General features: G+C 41.8%; 1 protein-coding gene across 20 annotated transcripts in view; it reads right to left on the bottom strand.

Moving 5' to 3' along the window:
- The window catches only part of NEB (nebulin), a 286,668-nt gene that overhangs the window by 15,356 nt on the left and 251,394 nt on the right, over positions 1-19,918 (bottom strand). For 9 of the 20 annotated variants that reach the window (XM_060178132.1, XM_060178128.1, XM_060178131.1 and 6 more), the window contains 13 exons: positions 18,671-18,775; positions 16,695-16,799; positions 15,928-16,020; positions 13,876-13,968; positions 10,540-10,632; positions 9,925-10,017; positions 7,539-7,631; positions 5,198-5,290; positions 4,123-4,215; positions 3,449-3,541; positions 1,477-1,569; positions 1,067-1,159; positions 662-754 (listed from right to left, as the gene is read on the bottom strand). In XM_060178132.1, the coding sequence (XP_060034115.1) occupies positions 662-754; positions 1,067-1,159; positions 1,477-1,569; positions 3,449-3,541; positions 4,123-4,215; positions 5,198-5,290; positions 7,539-7,631; positions 9,925-10,017; positions 10,540-10,632; positions 13,876-13,968; positions 15,928-16,020; positions 16,695-16,799; positions 18,671-18,775 (1,233 nt within the window). The remainder of the gene's footprint in view (positions 1-661; positions 755-1,066; positions 1,160-1,476; positions 1,570-3,448; positions 3,542-4,122; positions 4,216-5,197; positions 5,291-7,538; positions 7,632-9,924; positions 10,018-10,539; positions 10,633-13,875; positions 13,969-15,927; positions 16,021-16,694; positions 16,800-18,670; positions 18,776-19,918) is intronic. The other 11 variants (XM_060178116.1, XM_060178117.1, XM_060178118.1 and 8 more) reach the window with 11 other exon arrangements.

The following is a 19,918-nucleotide window of genomic DNA, read 5'->3' on the forward strand; positions in this document are numbered from 1 at the left end:
GGCGACCATTTCAGAATAGTACCTGTTTCAGAGAGTACCTTAAAAATAAGAGGGAGGGAGTCAGGAGGTTAAGCTGGTTATGCACATGCCCCGGCTCCCCACCTGCAGGGGAGTCGCTTCCCAGGTGGTGAAGCAGGTCTGCAGGTGTCTGTCTTTCTCTCCTCTCTGTCTTCCCCTCCTCTCTCCATTTCTCTCTGTCCTATCCAACAACGACAACATCAATAACAACAATAATAACTACAACAATAAAAAAAAAACAAGGGTAATAAAAGGGAATAAATCAATAAATATTAAAAAAAAGAAGAGGGAGCAGGAGGTTGAGGGTGTTAGGAAGTCAACTTGTTATAGTTGGTTATGCAAGACTACCTCAAAGTCAAGTAAAAGGTGAGAGAAACAAGAGCAATTCACTTGATACGTGCTTAGTATGATGATTTGAAATTTAAAAAGCAGTTATGTTAATGTCAGTATAAATTTCCAGATGAATGGAAAAGTGCAGTTTTTATGGAGTTAAGTGTTATTTTCCAAGATGTCACATTTCATTCTTTTTATGTTTTAGTGTGTGCTTTTTTTTTTTTCAGTTGGATGAGAGAGGCAGGCTTTTACGATGTTAACATGTTATTTTCCAAGTGGTTGCACTCTTCTTTGGAATCCTAGACAATACCGAGCTAATGTTTTCTTGGTTGCGCTTAGCTCTCTCCATCTCTGGAGTGACTGGTGTCGGAGTTGCCTTCCTCATGTTCTCTTTGTACAACACCTGGAGGAGCCAAGAAAGCATCCAGATATCAGAGAGCAGAAAGTCTGTCCTGCAAACCATCATCTAGCGGATGTTATGGCTCAATTATATCACACGCTGTCAAGAATATCTCAAGAGGGAAAAGCCATTAATGAACATGTTATTGTGTGAAGCAGAAGATAACAGAATCAGTCTGAACCAGTGGGCTGTTTTTTGTTTGTTTTAAGCAGGTTTAAGGGGAAACCTTAAAAAATGAAACAAATTAGTGTTGTCACCAAATTGGCCAGATTTGTTAAAAGCTCAACCCTCTTTTCCCCTTCCGCTATGAAATACCGAGCTAAAGTTTTCTTGGTTGCGTTTGACTCTTTCCATCTCAGGAGTAATGGGCGTGGGGGTGGCTTTGCCCAGGTTTTCTTTATAAAGCACCTGTGAGATACAAAGTTGGACCCCAAAATCACGAGAAAGCAATGTTCAAGCTACTGAATGCAGTTGGGGGATGAAAGCTAGAGTTTTAATCTGTTATTATTAGTGAGGTCAGCTCTCAGGAAAGAATGAATGCTTAAATATCAGTTAATGGCGATGGTAAGTATGATATTTCTTCTAGAGGAGATTCTAAATAATTGGCATTTTGCATGTTTTTTTTTTTTTTTTTTTCCCCAACCTGGGGTAAAGTTAGGAGCAGGGCCCAACGGAAAAGGGTTACTTTGCAAAATCACAAGCACTTTGGTTTATCAAGACAATACCGAGCTAATGTTCTCTTGATTGCGTTTGACTCTCTGCATCTCTGGAGTGACAGGGGTGGGGGTGGCTTTCCCCACGTTTTCTTTGTACAAAATCTGCGCGAGTCCCAGTGGATCCAAAAAGTCAAAAGAGAAAAGGAGAAATCACAGTTACCAACAGATTCAAGAAGAGTGGTGATTTGCTATGAGGGTAAGGGTACCAAGCCATTTGAGTAGTAAGGTTAGAGTTAGGAAAGAAGTGTTTCCAGAGGAGGTTGAATGTGTCTACAGCAGATCAGCTTTGCAGGGGAGGACCCTGTCCTGAAATCCTAGCAAACTGCAAGGGGGGGACTGCTGAGAGGTCACCTTCGTTCCACTGCTACCTCTGAACTTCAGGCACCTGTGAGGTCATCTAACCAGGATGTAGAAGTGGGGAGATTTGGAACTTTCTGCAGCACACAGACACATCAGTAAAGCTGTTGGTTCTTAAAACCAGGAAAGGACTTCTCTCCTGTTTCCTTTGCTCTGTGTGCTCTGATTTCCACTGCTTGCTTTATTTTAGTTTACAAGGACATCAAACTTATCAGTAAAGAAAATGTTTTAAGGGCGTAGGATGGATAGCATAATGGTTATGCAAAGACACTCTTATGTCTGAGGCTCCAAAGTCCCAGGTTCAGTCCCCCGTACCACCATAAGCCAGAGCTGAGCAGTGCTCTGGTTAATAATAATAATAGAAAAAAAAAAAGAAAGAAAGAAAATGTTTTAGGGGCCAGGTGGTGGTGCACCTGGTTGAGTGTGTTATGTTACAATGCACAAGGACCCAGGTTCAAGCCCCTGGTCCCCACCCGCAAGGGAAAAGCTTCATGAGTGGTGAAGCAGGGCTGCAGGTGTCTCTCTGTCTCTCTCCCTCTCTATCACCCTCTTTCCTCTCGATTTCTGGCTGTCTCTATCCAATAAATAAAGATTACAAAAAAAAATTTTTTAAAAGAAAATGTTTTCAGCAATTACATCACTCACAGAAAATCAGTAAGAAACACAGTGACACCTGATAATAAATCCTGAACCTCAGTGTCACTCATAGAGATCTGGAAGGTTCAGGAATTGTTCAAGAGGGAGAACTCTAAGTAGAGATGCTTAATAAAGTAGAGTTCCTCTACAGTAACGTTAACATTACTTCAGAACTGGCCAAACATGCAAATTCTCACCAAAAAAAAAAAAAAAAAAAAGAGAAAGAATGAAATTTCTGCCCATCTGGTTTAATAAACCCTCCAGGTGTTGCCAATATGCAGAGTCCCAGAGGCACTGCAGTGCATTCAAGTACCAGGGAAGTACCTGGGACTGGAAATGTGGCCAGCCACCAGCTTCACTTCCTAAGTTATCACTGCCCTGACTCAAATACCCTGGAAGGTATTGGCATATGTGTAACATCATAGAGTAGAGAGTTACAGAAATGGTTTATTGAAGTGAGCAGTTAAAGCCCATGATAAAGACAAAAGAATTAATACAGTTTGCAAGACACTTTTGCTTTTTTTTTTTTTTTTTTAAAGAAAATTAACAATCATTTGTCAAAACCACTAGTGGATCTTAATTCACATCATTATCTTTGGAAGAGAGGACTACGGTTATTTTTGTCAAGGTCTCTTTGCCCAAATTGTGATAAGGCAAATTTGAGCCTGATATCCATAGGCACAAAAAAACACCCAATTCCACCCGCCCTCCCTTCCAATTTCATGAATACAGAAAACAAATACACCTTGGGTGGGCAGTGAGTTTGAGGAGGTGAACAAAGGGGCATTTCACTGGGAAATCTGTTATTTCCTGTAATTAGAATTCCAAGTTACGGATTAAAACACTTGTGTTACTATAGCAGTAAGCTAAGAGGTAGCCCTCTGGCAAAGAACTTCACAACATTTAGGTTGCCTTTAGGAAGCCACATTAATATGTATTATTGTAAAACCGTTAAAAGAAGTAGTTTTCATTTCTCTTGCCAAAGTACCGAGCTAATATTCTCTTGATTGTGTTTGACTCTCTCCATCTCTGGAGTGATGGGTAAAGAGGTTCCCTTGCCCATGTTTTCTTTGTATAACACCTGTGCGAAGAGAAATCATCCAGAAAAAAGAAAAGTAAGTTAGCATTTCAATTGTGAGGAAATCTTAAGGGTTAACCCAACTTCCTTGTTGCAAAAAAAAAAAAAACAATCCAAAGAGCCAGGAGTTAGATGCTGACAAGATGGCACAGATGACTTTAATGAAGCCGTCCCCAGGCAGGGCTGGGGGGGGTGAGGGGGGGGGGGACACACTCTGGAGTTACAGGACCGCAGCTGCTGGAGAGGCTCTCCCAAGTTATTCCTGCTTTCTAATCAGTCATGGGAAGCTGAGCTTTTTAGAACTCAGGTCTGCTGTTTTACCCAAGCAAATGAAAAGATGAGTGGTTTTAAAAGTTATTTCAAAATATCAGAGGAGTAACAATCAGGATTAAGTGAACTAAAGAGAGATTCTAGACTCTACGGTAGCATCACAGAACTGCGAACGGTTGTCCTCTTGCTGAGTGAGGAATATTAGAAGCAAAGGGAAGGGCAGGGGGGGAGGTGACTCTAGAAGGAGCAAAGGTTAAGTACTGATTGAACTATGAGGTTAAATGGCATCTTCTGTCCCTTTTCTTTCAAAGTACCGAGCTGATATTTTCTTGATTGTGTTTGACTCGCTGCATCTCAGGAGTGATGGAGAGAGGAATTCCCGTCCCCATGTTCTCTTTGTACAGCACCTGTGTGACAGGAAAGCACCCAGAAACAAAACAAAACAAAACAAAACAAAACAAAACTTAAAGAGCCGGCAAGGACCACCCCCTTCAGCGAAACAGCTGGGAGGAGAAAGGTAAAGGGGGGAGAAAAGGCGTTAAAGGGGGGGAGGACACTGCCAGAAGCTTCTAGCTCCAACCTATATGAGTCTCAGACATCTTAAAAGCAAGAGACCACAGAAAAGACCAGTGAAAACTAAGATATGCGGAAGAAAGTTTTGTTATTTTTGTTGTTTGGACATATCTCTAGCATTGAGCAGTAGAGAGCACCAGGAAATGGAAAGATTTAGTACACACCCTCCCACCCCGCCAAATCCAAGCTGGTTAAATTGAGAGATGAGGATAAGAGACAGAACTAAATAAGTTTTTTTTTTTTTTATTTAAGAAATGTTAATAAACTACTTACGGATATTTGGGTTTTATAAACACTGCATATGTGAAGATGCATACCACACAGATCTTTCATTGACATTTAGAAGAAGCAGTTAAAGAATTTTCTAAAAAAGTGATTTTTAGTTTGGGTGAACTTTGGGGGGGAGTGATTAATTTCTCTAGAGGCAAATGGAGAACAGGGCTAATGTAAAAGATTTTAAAATTATCTGTACAAATGCCAGTAGGGGCAGAGAAGGTTAGACTGTAAGCTTTATGTTCAGATCAGATTTGCCACAGCAGTGTAAATAAAGGTGTTTAGACACTAAGAGTATTAGGAATTTGAGACTGGATTATAGTAATAGGCACTTTTATTAATGTTTAGCTAAGATGGGGAACTAACTTGAAGGAAATGGTAGCATTAGATTGCAAACAAGGCAGTAAAGATTTTACTGGAATCAGTTGATTAGAATTCTACAGTAAAGACATTAATCTTTTTCAAAAATGATTTGCAAATAGTTAAAGGAACTTTGCAGGGGGCTGTGAGGTGGGGGGGGGGGCAGGGGAGGTTTTTAAATACCGAACTAAAGTTTTCTTGATTGTGTTTGACTCGCTCCATCTCTGGGGTGAGAGGAATCGGGGTCCCTTTGCCCAGGCTTTCTCTATATAACACCTGCATGACAGGAGAAGACAGCATCCAGGAAAAGCAAGAGCGGTCAGTTCTTTCACACTTGGGAGCCTAGTAAGAAACTAAAGATATCAAACACAACAAACTCTTCAGGTCACCCTGTCACTGAAAAGCACAGATCCATCCACATGAGAACACTTCCTGTATTCCATGTCCTGGATCACATTTTTTTCCTGTGCAGAGATTAAGGGAAAACTATAACTAATTTTCTAAAAGCACCCTAGTGCTTAGTTATACTAAAGAGATGATATTTTTTATTTGAGTTGGCAAATATTGATTTTCCCTAGGCAGAACATCTCTGGCATAATAACATATATGAAAACCCAGGCAAACTTTTTTTTTTTTTTTTTTTTTTTAACCAGAGCACTGCTCAACTCTGGTTTATGGTGGTGTTGGGGGTGGGGTGGGGGTTGAACCTGGGGTTTTGGAGCCTCAGGTGCAAGAGACTCTTTGCGTAACCATTATGCTATCTACCCTCTGCCAGGTTTGTTTTGTTTCAACCAGAGCACTGCACAAGTTTGGTTTATGGAGATTGAATGCGGGGATTTCAAGCCTCTGGCAGGAAAGTCTTTTTGCATAGTCATTATGCTGTCTCTTTAGCCCTCTCAAGCCAAATTTTTGACAAATGAGGAAACTGATTTTTTTTGGGGGGCAGGTGATGGCATAAGAGTCACACTAAAGTGCACAAGGGCCTGAGTTCAAGCCCCTGGTCTCCACCTGCAGGGGGAAAGCTTCACAAGTGGTGAAATAGTGCTGCAGGAGTCTGTCTCTTTCCCAATCTCCCCTTACCCTTTCAATTTCTCTCTGTCTCTATCCAATAATAAATAACATTTTAATCTTTTAAAATATTTATTTACTTTCCCTTTTGTTGTCCTTGTTTTTTTTAATTGTTGTTGTAGTTATTATTGTTATTGTTATTGTTATTGATGTCATTGTTGGATAGGACAAAGAGAAATGGAGAGAGGAGGGGAAGACACAGAGGGGGAGAGAAAGAGAGACACCTGCAGACCTGCTTCACTGCCTGTGAAGCGACTCCCCTGCAGGTGGGGAACTGGGGGCTCGAACCGGGATCCTTATGCCGGTCCTTGCGCTTTGCGCCACGTGCGCTTAACCCACTGCGATACCGCCTGACTCCCCCAATATTAAATAAATTTTTAAAAATTATTTGAGAAACTGATCTTTGTTGAGTGAATTCAAATTGTAGAGATGATCAAGTTAAAAAAAAAAAAAAAAACTTCTCCCCTCTAGCAGAGCACTGGTGGTGCCAGGATTGAACCTGCAACCTCAGAGTCTCAGACATGGAAGTCTTTTGAATAACCACTATGTCATTTTCCCAGCACCCCATCCATGTTTTAATATTCAACACTTTATTTATCAAAGTATATACATATATATATATATATATATATATATATATATATTTTTTTTTTTTTTTTTCAGCTGGACACAGAGAGGGAGAAACAGAGATTAAAAGAGACTACTGCCTTCTGGGTCAATGTAAACGGCAAAACAGCACAGTATTCTTGCCAGCCCTATTTTCCAAAGTATCTTAAAGGCTCTAAGCACCACGGGGCAGTTTTGCCTAAACTTAAGCAGTGTGAAAATTAGAACATGTAATGACTAAGAAAAAAAATTGTCCAGGGTCATTAGACCATGAATAGATATAAACAATTATAATTTGAAGATAGAAGAAAAGAAATTTAAATGATTTTGATAACTAGTACAAAACTTCTAAAAAGATCATAATGATAATAATAATATCACAAAGGAAACTGTGATATTAAAGGTAGCCTGTTTAACACAACTACCAAGAGAAGATTGCTTTGGGTTCTGACCCAGATCCATCATCATTCCATTCTCTTTACCACAACGTCTGTGGTAAGGCACCTCTGTTTCCAGAAGCAGCAACTACAAAGTCCCAATAAGAGCATCAATGTTTGGTTTTGTTACTTTTTTTGTACATCAATTACCAAGAACTTCACAAGTCCCACCACTAACATAAAAGGTAAAAAGATAAGGGAACGAGCAAATTAAAAGTTTTAAGGGATGATTACAAAAAGTATAAATCATTAGACTCAGATGGTCATAAGGGATCTGGAGAAGACTATCAGATTTATGGGAAAGAAGTTGTTAATTTGATTATTGTAAAGGGACTCATGGCGAGAGGTTCTGTTTCACAGATGTTATTGTTATTATTTTAATGTGGAGTTAAAGGGGTGCTTTCTCCAAATACCGAGCTCAAGTTTTCTTGATTGCGTTTGACTCTCTCCATCTCAGGAGTGACAGGTAGAGGAGTCCCCTTGCTCAAGTTCTCTTTATACAAAATCTGTGTGCACAAAAACCAACAAGCAAATCAGTCTGGGCTCATCTTTTAGGCACAATTAAGCTTTAAGGCTTTGAGGCTTAAAGCATTAAGACTTAAAGCTTTTAAGCTTTAAAATCAACTTCCCCACAGTCCGTGGGGAAGGTTCCCTGGCACAGAGCATGCTTCGCTTATCTGAGGTCCTGAGTTCGATTACCAGCACCACCATCACGGAAGAAAAGCTTCTAGAAGTTCTTTCCGGGGAGTTGGGTGGTAGCGCAGCGGGTTAAGCACAGGAGGCACAAAGCACAAGGACTAGCTTAAGGATTCCAGTTCGAGCCCCTGGCTCCCCACCAGCAAAGGGGTCGCTTCACAGGCGGTGAAGCAGGTCTGCAGGTGTCTGTCTTTCTCTTCCCTTCTCTGTCTTCCCCTCCTCTCTCCATTTCTCTCTGTCCTGTCTAACAACGATGACATCAATAATAACAACAATAATAACTACAACAACAAGGGCAACAAAAGGGAAAATAAATAAATGAGTAAAAAAAAAAAAAAAAGAAGTTCCTTCCCTTCCCTTTGCTTTATTTTATTTATTTCACAAGAGGTAGACAGGCTGAGAGAGAAAGGTGTAGAGAGAGAGAGACCAGAACATCACTACTGGCACATGCAGAGATAGGGTTTGGCTACAAGACCCCTGCGCTTGCAAGTTCAGGTCTCTAACACTGCACTACCTCCAGGGTTGCTACAAAGCCTTGGATTCTCACAATGATGTCCTGAGTTTGATCCATGGCACTGCATGTGCCAGAGTAATACTCTGGTTCTTTTATATATAAATAAAAAAGAAGAGAACTTCACAATTCTTTTTTTTTTTTTTTTTGCCTCCAGGGTTATTGCTGGGGCTCAGTGCAGGCACTATGAAGCCATTGCTCCTGGTGGCCATTTTTTCCATTTTATTGGGTAGAACAGAGAGAAATTCAAAAGGGAAGGGAAGCTAGAGAAAGGAGAGAGAAAGATAGACACCTGCAGACCTCCTTCACCGCTTGTGATGCGACCCCCTCCCCCAAAGGTGGGGGCTCGAACCAGGATCCTTGCGCGGGTCCTTACGCTTCATACTGTGTGAACTTGACAAGTCTTTAAAAAGCCTTTTTCTTTTCTTTCCTTTTTGCCTTTAAAAAATATTTTGTTTTCATAATAGCATAAAGCAGGCCTAGATTACTTTAGAAACCCAACAATCACAGGACACCCTGGGGCATTTAGTCATACACATGGTGATGCCTTTCTCTAAGTGGCAACAATACATGCACAGTGGCCAAAAGACAGAGTCATTTCCAATGGTCCTTTTCAAAACAGAAGGGCCAGACCTTATCCAATAGTGTTCAGGTCAATCAAAAGTAATATACACGTGGCCTGGGAGGTGTCACAGTGGAATAAGCATTGGGCTCTCAAGAGCATGACTTCTCAAGTTCTGTCCCTGGCATCACATATACCAGGGTGATGCTCTGGCTCTCTCCTTCTCTCTCTCCTTCCCCCCATAAATGCATTTTTTTTTTACAAAGTAATATACATAATGAATAGTTGGAAATACTAATCAGAGACAGAAACAGAAAGCAATTAGAGAAAGAGCAAGAGGCCTGGGGGAAGCAAAATAAAAGTTAATATATTCTAGAAGCAAAATACTATTATCTTTCAATTATCTTAAAATATCCTAAAGGAAAGTTCATTTTTATTTTGTGTAGTTTGCATACACACACACACACACACACACACACACACCACATATCCCAACACACACACACACACACACACACCATACTAGCTGCAATAAGTTTGTATTTCAGAATTATTGTTAATTGTCTATTGGATGAAAACATTTTAGAATCACAACCCTTTAAGAAAAACTGATAATAGAAAGAAAAAAAAAAAGCCAAAACACCGTAGTAAAAATAAATGCACATACAATTCTAACATTGGCATTGTTGTTTGGAAGGGGTGTTAGATTTTACTCTCAATCTGTACCACACAAGTTAGAATACCTATTTTTATTAAAGGAGGATATCTAGGGCCAGGTACTAAGTTGCACACACTTTTCAAAGAAAGTGCCTGATGGCTATGTTTTAAGAAAAGCACAGTTAACAGTTCACACCAAAACTAAGACTAAATTAGATTGGGGTTGAAAAGGAAGGTAATACTTGATGTCATTATTTTCATGATACAAATTTAGTAATTTTACTGGGAGATCAAATCAGGTTTGGAATACGTTAAATATATTATTTTAAATAGGAATTAGGGATCTTTAATTTTGCCCCCTAAAAAAAAATACCGAGCTAAAGTGTTCTTGATTGCGTTTGACTCTCTCCATCTCTGGAGTGATAGGTGTTGGGGTTCCTGTCCCCAAATTTTCTTTGTACAAGACCTGTGAGATATAAGAAAGCATCCAAAAAAAAAACATTCAAAAACAACACAAAGAAGGGATAAAAGGAGTATCTGGGTGTGCATGAGGAGGGAGGTTTTTAAGTTAGTCATATTTAGTAAGGATAATTCTTTTAAGGCTTATTTCGCATTGCTAGCAATGAGCTCTTCAACGCCAGTTCTGGGGGTGAAGTACAGCGGGAAACACTGTTCCAGGGTCACAGTATAATACTGAGGGATCTTGGGTGAGTTCTAGGGTCATAGTATAATACTGTTTACTGCATCTCAGACCAAAGTGTACACAATTGTCAGTCACTGAGATGCTAATGTAACATCAGAAAAGCGAATCACTGCATAAATCTGATTGTTTTGATCAGTTAATAACACACATATGTAAACACACAGAGAGCACGATTGTTAAGATGTTACTTCCCCCCCCCAAAAAAAAAAAAAAAAAAGATGATGGGTTAGTCTGGTAATGTTTTAAAGGGAAACCGAGTTTCTTATTTAATAAATTCATAAATACCGAGCTAAAGTTCTCCTGATTGCGTTTGACTCTCTCAATCTCTGGAGTGAGAGGGGTTGGAATGCCAGTTCCCAAGTTTTCTTTGTACATAACCTGTGGAAGACAATTAAAATACACCAACATCAAAGTATGACCACCATGCTTTTGGTTCCTAGCTAGAAATAGGCTATCTGATAGAAACTCTTAAAAAACAATCTTTCACACATGCTGCTTAAGGAACTTATTTTCCTTAAGGAGAAAATTCCTGCAACTATGTATGTTCTCTTTAAAGGTAGTAATTTTGCTACCTTGAAAGAAGCTGAGCTATGCATTTTAACAGTCAATACATACTATAGTCTCAAAGTGCATTAAATTGTGATAAACAATTTTCATGACAAAAATCACGTAACACCCAGTATTAGTCTCTTGAGTAGAGCAGGTCTACAGTAGTTCATTGAAGTTAATTACCAAGTTGCTTGATTTAAAACTGTCCAATCACGGAATGCTTTAGTCCTTCAAAATTGTGCATAATTTTCTGCTTGCTTTGTACTTGTTGCTACAAATTCCTAGCTGTGCCCCTAATGTGTGTAGACTGAAACAGGGTCTTCCTTTTCTTCTTTTTTTATTTTAGGAAACGCATCTTCCCCTGATACTTTTTAAAAATAGTTTACAAAATAGTTGCTGTCCCATGATGACAATTTTTTTTATCTTTATGATCTTTATTTATTTATTGGACAGAGACAGCCAGAAATCAAGAGGGAAGGATGGGATAGAGAGAAAGAGAGACAGAGAGACACCTACAGCACTGCTTCACCACTTGTGAAGCTTTCCCCCTGCAGGTGGGGACTGGGGATTGGAACCTGGGTCCTTGAGTATTGTAACATGTGTGCTCAACCAGGTGCGCCACCACCCGGCACCAACCACAATTTTTAAAAAAAAAATATTTTATCTATTAGTGAGAAAGGAGGAGAGAGAGAAAGAACCAGACATCACTCTGGTACATGTGCTGCCGGGGACTGAACTCAGGACCTCATGCATGAGAGTCCAATGCTTTATCCACTGTGCCACCTCCTGGACCACCCCTGAAACTTTTTAAACTGATGACTGTTAGTGCTCCTTCTCACCCTCCACCTCTCCAGCAGGCAAAACTATTTGTCAGCAGCTATAAACTTTCATGCATTTCACAAACCTCTAGTTTCCATCATTCCTTCCTCCTTTTTCCTTTGTCTTTAAATTTTGCTTGTTTGTTTGTTTCAAAGAGAGAGAACTGGAGCACCACTCTGGCACATGAGATGCTGGGGCTCAAACATGGGCCTTCATGCTTAAGGGTTCCAACACTACCCACTGCACCACCTTCCTAGGCCACAGTCCTCCTTCCTTCTTAAGATCAACAATTTTCAACCCAGTGAAAAAAGGCACAGATTCTTTGAAAATGGGCAGCGGAAACTACTGTCCCACTACACCAGAGAGGGTGGTATAGAAAGCTGAGGTGTCTGTGCCACAGATTAATTCCTAAAATCATGGACAAACTAGTGCTGCTAACTTAAGTTTTGCTAGGAAACTTTTCCAGGTCTTCAAAAAAAATCTACCACCTCAGTACAGACTTGTATAGCCAACAACGTAGTAGACCACGGCCAACAGGACCATACAAAATGGGAGAGGAGGAACACACTGCAATGCAAAGTGACACCGGAGCTCTGGGCCAGCTTTCTGGGTTAGTGGACATGAAACTCTAACAGCAGCTTGTACCACAAGGAAGCCAGATTGTGAGCAGGGAGGGAAAGGGGCATGAGATCTAAACAGCATGAACAACATGGAAGGAAAAAATCAAGCGACTCCTGGTGGAAATTCAATGAGGGGCCAGACCGCTGGTGTCTAGGAACACCAGGAAGCCCAGTGTCCTCACCTTTATTGTCCATAATCTATTTCCCTAAGTCACGCTAGCAACTAGCAAGGGCTTAGAAGTGGCGTTTGTAGGGGCAGAGTGATGGCGCACCTGGCTGAGCACAGGTTACAGTGCAGCAGGATCCGGGCTCAAGCCCCTGGTCCCCACCTGCAGGGGGGAAGCTTTGCGAGCGGTGAAACAGTGCTGTCTCTCTCCCTCTCTGATTCACCCTGCCTTCTCGATTTTTCTCTGTCTCTATGCAATAAATAGATAAAAATAAATCAAAAAGTTTGTTTGTTTGTTTGTTTTAAAGAAGCAGCTTTTGGGTGGGAAAGTGGGTGTTGTGTTTGAGTGCGAGCCTAAGAGGGAGAGGACTGCCATGGTGGGGTCATACAAGAGCCACCCAATCAGAAATGGGCTCTGAGTGTGAGAACTCTTTTCTCCTCTCCATGCACGAGTACCCAAACTTCCTCCTAGAAAACAGTTTTTTTTTTTTTTAATGCTTTCCTTTTTTTATTAAAGGAAAGGAAGAAAGAAATCCTAAGGGGGGGGGGCGGTAGCGCAACGGGTTAAGCGCACGTGGCGCCAAGCGCAAGGTCTGGCTTAAGGATCCTGGTTCGAGCCCCCATCTCCCCACCTGCAGGGGAGTCGCTTCACAAGCAGTGAAGCAGGTCTGCAGGTGTCTGTCTTTCTCTCCCCCTCTCTGTCTTCCCTTCCTCTCTCAATTTCTCTCTGTCCTACCCAACAACAAGGACAACAATAATATTAACAACAACGATAGACAACAAGGGCAACAAAAAGGGAAAAAATGGCCTCCAGGAGCAGTGGATTTGTGGTGCAGGCACCGAGCCCCAGCAATAACATTGGAGGAAAAAAAAAAAGAAAGAAAGAAATCCTAAAAGGGAGGTGAAAAGGCTGCACAGACTCCACAAATCTACCTAGATCTTTACAAAAAGTGGAGAATGGCCTGAGATACACACATACATACATATAATAATGATAATAATAATAACTATTATTATTATTTGGTCCTCACCAGGGCTTTACTAGTCTGGGTCAACTTCTTCAGATTGAAAGAGACAGAGGGAGCAAGGACAAGAAAACACAGGCCCGAAGTTTCCGCCAGTGGGATGGACACCAGGCTCAAACATGTTGCAGTGCTCTTGACAGCTCTGGGAAAACCTACTCTAAATGACCTGAAGGTGTAGATGCACATGCGTCTGCTTAGCTAAGCCACAGTCATCCTATCACACTGTTACTTGAGCAACTGTAGGCATGATGATCAAGAAGTCAGTTCCTTCTACTTCTTGATCACATGTAAAATTCTCAAGTATGTTTACAGTCCTAGTTTCCTCTCGGGACACAGGGAAGACCCTCCCTGTTCTCAGGCACGGGAAGTCCTTGCGGGAGGAAGGACTGGGACAGAGCTCACACAGTCATCAGGAGTGAATGTTGGATAAAAGGGTCATTACCGAGCTGATATGCTTCTGAGTCTCCTTGACACGTTTCACTTCAGGCAGGTCCGGGATTGGGGTTCCTTGTCCAATTGTTTCCTTATATTTCACCTGCGGATAATAAAAATGGGCAATGACCTCTCTCTGAAGGGAGGCTGGGTCATCTTACTCTGGCACTCGAAGACTGGTTCTGAAATAAGCACAGCCTAGAATGTTCCCAGTTGTGACTATGGACTGTGAGCTCAGGGTGACATGGATTCCGAGGTTGTACAGGCTTCTGTGCTAAATATGAATGGATATAGACCCCTGGTTAGATCACTGTGGTAAACAGTTAATTGCACTTATATATCTTCTTCATGTTTGCAAGCAACTCTCTGCCCTAATCCTGTTGTCAAGTTCTACTCTCAACTCCGATACCATCTTCCCAAACAATATTTCTAACCCATCCCCATACTAAATATCAAGCAAAGATTAAGACATAGGCTTCTAGGAACATTTCTAAAATATTTCTTTTTCTTTTTTAATTTTTTAATATTTATTTATTTTCCCTTTTGTTGCCCTTGTTGTTTTATTGTTGTAGTTATTGCTGTTGTTATTGATGTCGTCATTGTTAGATAGGACAGAGAGAAATGGAGAGAAGAGGGAAAGACAGAGAGGGGGAGAGAAAGACAGACACCTGCAGACCTGCTTCACCACCTGTGAAGTGACTCCCCTGCAGGTGGGGAGCCGGGGCTTGAACCGGAATCCTTCGGCCGGTCCTTGCGCTTTGCACCATGTGCGCTTAATCCACTGCGCTTTTCTTTTTTTTTCTTTTCTTTCCTCTTTTTCTCCCTTCCTTCCTTCCTTCCTTCCTTCCTTCCTTCCTTCCTTCCTTCCTTCCTTCCTTCCTTTCCTTCCTTCCTTCCTTTATCAGAGCACTGCTCAGTTCTGGTGGAACAGAGGATTGAACCTAGGACTTTGGAGTCTCAGGCATAAGGGTCTCTTTGCATAACCATTATCCTATTTACCCCCTTACTTTCTTTAAAAATTTTTTTATTATTATCTTGATTTATTGGATAGAGACAGCCAGAAATCAAGAGGGAAGGGGGTGATAGAAAGGGAGAGAGACAGAGAGAAATCTGCAGCTCTGCTTCACCACTCGCAAAGCTTGCCCCCTGCAGGTGGGGACCAAGGGCTCAAACCCAGGTCCTTGCACGCTGTAACACGTGTGTGCTCAACCAGGTGCGCCACCACCCAGCCCCTATTTGCTTTCTTCCTTTCTTTCTTTTCTTTCTTTCTTTTTTTTTTTTTTTTTGCCTCCAGGGTTACTGCTAGGACTTGGTGCCAGCACTGCGAATCCACTGTTCCTGGAGGCTATTTTTTTCTCCCATTTTTGTTGCCCTGGTTGCTCTTGTTATTATTGTTATTGTTGTTAGTGCCATTGTTGCTGGACAGGACAGAGAGAAATAGAGAGAGGAAGGGAAGACAGAGAGGGCGAGAGACAGACAGACACCTGCAGACCTGCTTCACCGCCTGGGAAGCGACTCCCCTGCAGGTGGGGAGCTGGGGGCTTGAACTGGGATCCTTAAGCCAGTCCTTGCGCTTTGCGCCACCTGCGCTCAACCCGCTGCACTACCGCCCGACTCCCTCTTTCTCTCTCTCTCTTTCTTTCTTTCTTTCTTCCTTTCTTTCTCTCTCTCTTTCTTTCTCTCTCTTTCCTTACTTTATTTCTTTCTTTTACTCTCTCTTTCTCTCCTTCCTTCCTTCCTTCTTGAGATTTACTTATTAGTGAGAGAAAAAGAGAAACAGAGCATCACTCTGGCACATGCGATGTCAGGGTTGGAACTTGGGACCTCATGCTTGAGAGTCCAAGGTATTATCCACTGAGCTGCACCCTGGACTGGGGTCTGTTCATTTTCTATCTCTCAGCTTCCCTTTCATACTACATTAAGATGCCCCTTAAGCACTGGGTCCTGAAGAATTAACAATCTAAGTTGCTTCTGAGGACAAGACTTTTGATTGCAGCCTGAGACAGCAATGTATATGATGAAAGCAAATCACCGGCAGCGGGCCCCAGGTAGATGTCTTTACCGAGCTAATGTGGTCCTGTGTTTGTTTCACTCTCGTCATCTCTGGTGTCTTTCCAATAGCTGTTCCTGGTGAAAGATCCTCTTTATATAAAACCTGGACATTGAAAAATCAAGACAGTGTCACACAGAAGAAAGGGAAACCCAGCGATTCCTGGAGAAAGGCTGGAAAATATGACCTCTGTGAAGAAGACAAAAAGGACTAAAGAATGTTCAAAGACAAGAGCAGAAACGTGTGACATCACCCGCTTGGGCATCAATGACCCACTCACGCCACACACACAGCACAGTCACTTCCCAGAACTTGAGACTTGTTTTTTTCTTTTGGGGAGTATTATACTGGACTAACACTGGATGAGGAAAACAGAAAATGTCAATTAAAAAAAATAAAAAACATAGCCTCCCACAGGAAACACCAAGTCCATGAGTAAAATGCAAAGCCAGTCAGTTACTTTGAGGAGGGATCAGAAAAGAAACCCCAGTGTCAAAGCAAACAATCCATCTTTCTGGAGCAAGACAATGGAGGTTATTACTGAGGGATGAAACATTTTGAGAGAAGGAAATTATTTTGTTAGCAGATTTAAGGTGTTATTTCCAATGGTGGAGTAATGATTTTAGCTCAAGGTATGGAGGGTTTTAACAGATAACCAGTATTAACAAGAAGGGGTTAGGTGTTAATTGACTGAATCAACGTGAATATAATATATTTTTAAGGAAAATAATGGAATTATTAGGTTAGCATTAAATGGAATATAAACAGGAAATATATACCGAGCTGAAATTCTTTTGATTTTCTTTAACACGCAGTATTTCTGGAGTGTCTTGGACAACTATAATTTTTCCTTTACTGTTTTTAAGGTCATACTGGTATTGGAGCTATGAAAAAAGAGTAAACATCTTGTTAAGATTTCAACATTGCAGTTATTTATTGTTTTTCAAAAAAAAAATTTTTTTAAATTATTTATTCCCTTTTGTTGCCCTTGTTGTTTTATTGTTGTAGTTATTATTATTGTTATTGATGTCATTGGATAGGATAGAGAGAAATGGAGAGAGGAGGGGAAGACAGAGAGGGGGAGAGAAAGACACCTGCAGACCTGCTTCACCGCCTGTGAAGCGACTCCCCTGCAGGTGGGGAGCCAGGTGCTTGAACCAGGATCCTTCCGCCGGTCCTTGCACTTTGTGCCACGTGCGCTTGACTTGCTAAGCCACCCACCGCCCAACTCCCCCCCCCAATTTTTTTAAAGTTTATTTATTTTGGGGCAGAGAGAGAAAGAATCTGAGGGGAGGGGGCAGGGAAGGGAGACACCTGCAGCACGGCTTTATGCTAATGAAGCTTCTCCCCTGCAGGTGGAGAGACGGTGCTCGAACCAGGGTCCATGCACATGAGCACTCTACTGGGTGTGCCATCACCCAGTCCCTTACACATTGTTTTAAAATATCTTTAATAGTGTTAAGGATGTCAAAATCCTTTACTTAAAAAAAAAATGTGTGACAGTAATCATGCTCTGATAGCCAAAGGAAAAATTTTTAAAATGAGAGTCCTATGGATAAAATGATTTTTTTCCTTTGCTTGAGTTGTTTTTTTTTTTTTTTTTTTGCCTCCAGGGTCATTGCTGGGGCTTGGTGCCTGCACCACGAATCCACTGCTCCTGGAGGCCATTTTTGCATTGTTGTTGTTGTTGTTACTGTTATTGGATAGGACAGAGAGAAATTGAGAGAAGAGGGAAAGAAACAGAGGTGGAGAGAAAGACAAGACACCTGTACACTTGATTCAACGCTTGTGAAGTGACCCCTACCCCCCGCAGGTGGGGAGCCAGGGGCTCAAACTGGGATCCTTTTTGTACTATGTGTGTTTAACCCAGTGCACTACCGCCTGGCCTCCTTTGGGATAGAGAGATCGAAAGGTGGGAGGAGAGAACAAGAGAGAGAGATAGTGGGAGAGAGAGAGAGAGAGAGAGAGAGAGAGAGAGAGAGAGACCACAACCCCAAAGCTTCCCTCTATGTGGTGGGTGCTGGGCTTGAACCTGGGTCCTGTACATGGCAGTGCACTATGCAAGAGATCTATTTTGCCAGCCTGAAACTGAGTTTTAGAGGCCCTCAAGTGCATAATTTATTGTATTAACATTCTCATAAGAGTTCTCTATGCCTAGAATTAATTTGGAAAATAAGACAAATGTCACCGCTAATGAGAACTGAGAATAGTTCGTGGTCAGTGACAGGAAGCCACCTACAAAGTGACAGTGGGTCTCTCATGCTGTGAGCCGGGGTTGAAATAGAAGAAAATCCCCCCCAGAAAACCAGAGTGCATGTGTGCAAGGCGTGTGTCTGAGTCCGGAGCCCCACAACCCCATGGGAAGTCTCTTGTGTGTCCCTAGAAGCACCTCTGTTGCCCTGTTTTGTTCCAGTACTAGTGAATTGTGCCTCAGACAGGATAAGAACTCACAAGGCTGGGAGTCAGGCTGCAGCGGGTTAAGAGCACGTGGCACAAAGCACAAGGAACGGCATAAGGATCCCGGTTTGAGCCCCCGGCTCCCCACCTGCGGTGAAGCAGGTCTGCAGGTGTCTGTCTTTCTCTCCTCCTCTCTGTCTTCCCCTCCTCTCTCCATTTCTCTCTGTCCTGTCCAACAATGATGACAACAATAATAACTACAACAATGAAACAAACAAGGGCAACAAAAGGGAATAAATAAATATATATTTTTTTAAAGTTAAAACAACAACAACAACAACAACAACAAAAAACTCACAAGGCTGAAGTTCTTCTGATTCTCCCGGACACGATGCATTTCGGGAGTATCTAGAACCGTCTCATAATATGACATAGACTTTTCTGCATCTTCTTTGTACTTTTTCTGGGGATAGACAGCAGGAACAGAAAGGATGGTGAACATGACTGGGATATGGGCCAACAGGAGTTAAATCAGTCTTTGTGCCTCAAGGAAGTCTTTTGCATTTTCTTGACTATTCAAGGATGCTGTGGAGTTATACTACTTAATTACTGTTGATTTATTTAAAGACAGAAGAGGCAGAGAGATAAAGAGAGAAAGTGAAAAGGCTCAGTGTGGGAAATTCTGTCAATGCCATGGTGACTGGGCTCAAATCTAAGCCTTGCACATGGCCAACCAGCTCACTTTCCCTGTGAGCTATTTCACTGGGCCAAGGAAGTTATAAAGCAGAGACCCTGGGTCAGTGAATGCCATGTTTTCTCTTACCAGTACTGGGCTTGGTGCACTTAATAGGGGCCACTATCACTGTCACCATAACACTGGCAGAAGGGGCCCTTGTTGACTGATCCCTGAGAGGGAGATGCCATCCCACAGGGCTCAGGCAGGGAGATGGGGCTGTCCACTGAGAACTGAAATTTGACACTGGGACTTTTCTCCCGGGTCTGACAGGCTGATAGAAAGTCTACGACCCTTGCTTGGATGACGATGAGAATCAGACTGTCCCCATTCCGTGAGACGTTGTACTGGTTAGACTTGTGATTCCCTTTCTTTCTTTCTTTCTTTCTTTCTTTCTTTCTTTCTTTCTTTCTTTCTTTCTCTTCCTTCCTTCCTTCCTTTCTTTTTAAAAATTTCTTTATTGGGGGATTAATGGTTTACAGTTGACAGCAAAACACAATAGTCTGTACATGCACAACATTTCCCAGCTTTCCACATAACAATTCAACCCCCACTAGGCCCTCCTCTGCCATCATGTTCCGGGACCGAACCCTCCCTTATCCCGACCCCAGAGTCTCTTACTTTGGTGCACTACACCAACTCCAGTCAGTCCAAGTTCTGCTTTGTGTTTTCCCTTCTGATCTTGCTTTTCACCTTCTGTTTATGAGTGAGATCATCTCATACTCATCCTTTTGTTTCTGACTATCTCACTTAACATGATTTCTTCAATCTCCATCCAAGATGGGGTGAAGAAGGTGAATTCACCATTTTTAGTAGCTAGGTAATATTCCATTGTGTATATAGAACACAACTTACTCGGCCACTCATGTGATT

This window comes from Erinaceus europaeus, chromosome 18 (genome assembly GCF_950295315.1).
Source record: "Erinaceus europaeus chromosome 18, mEriEur2.1, whole genome shotgun sequence".
Lineage (NCBI taxonomy): Eukaryota > Metazoa > Chordata > Mammalia > Eulipotyphla > Erinaceidae > Erinaceus > Erinaceus europaeus.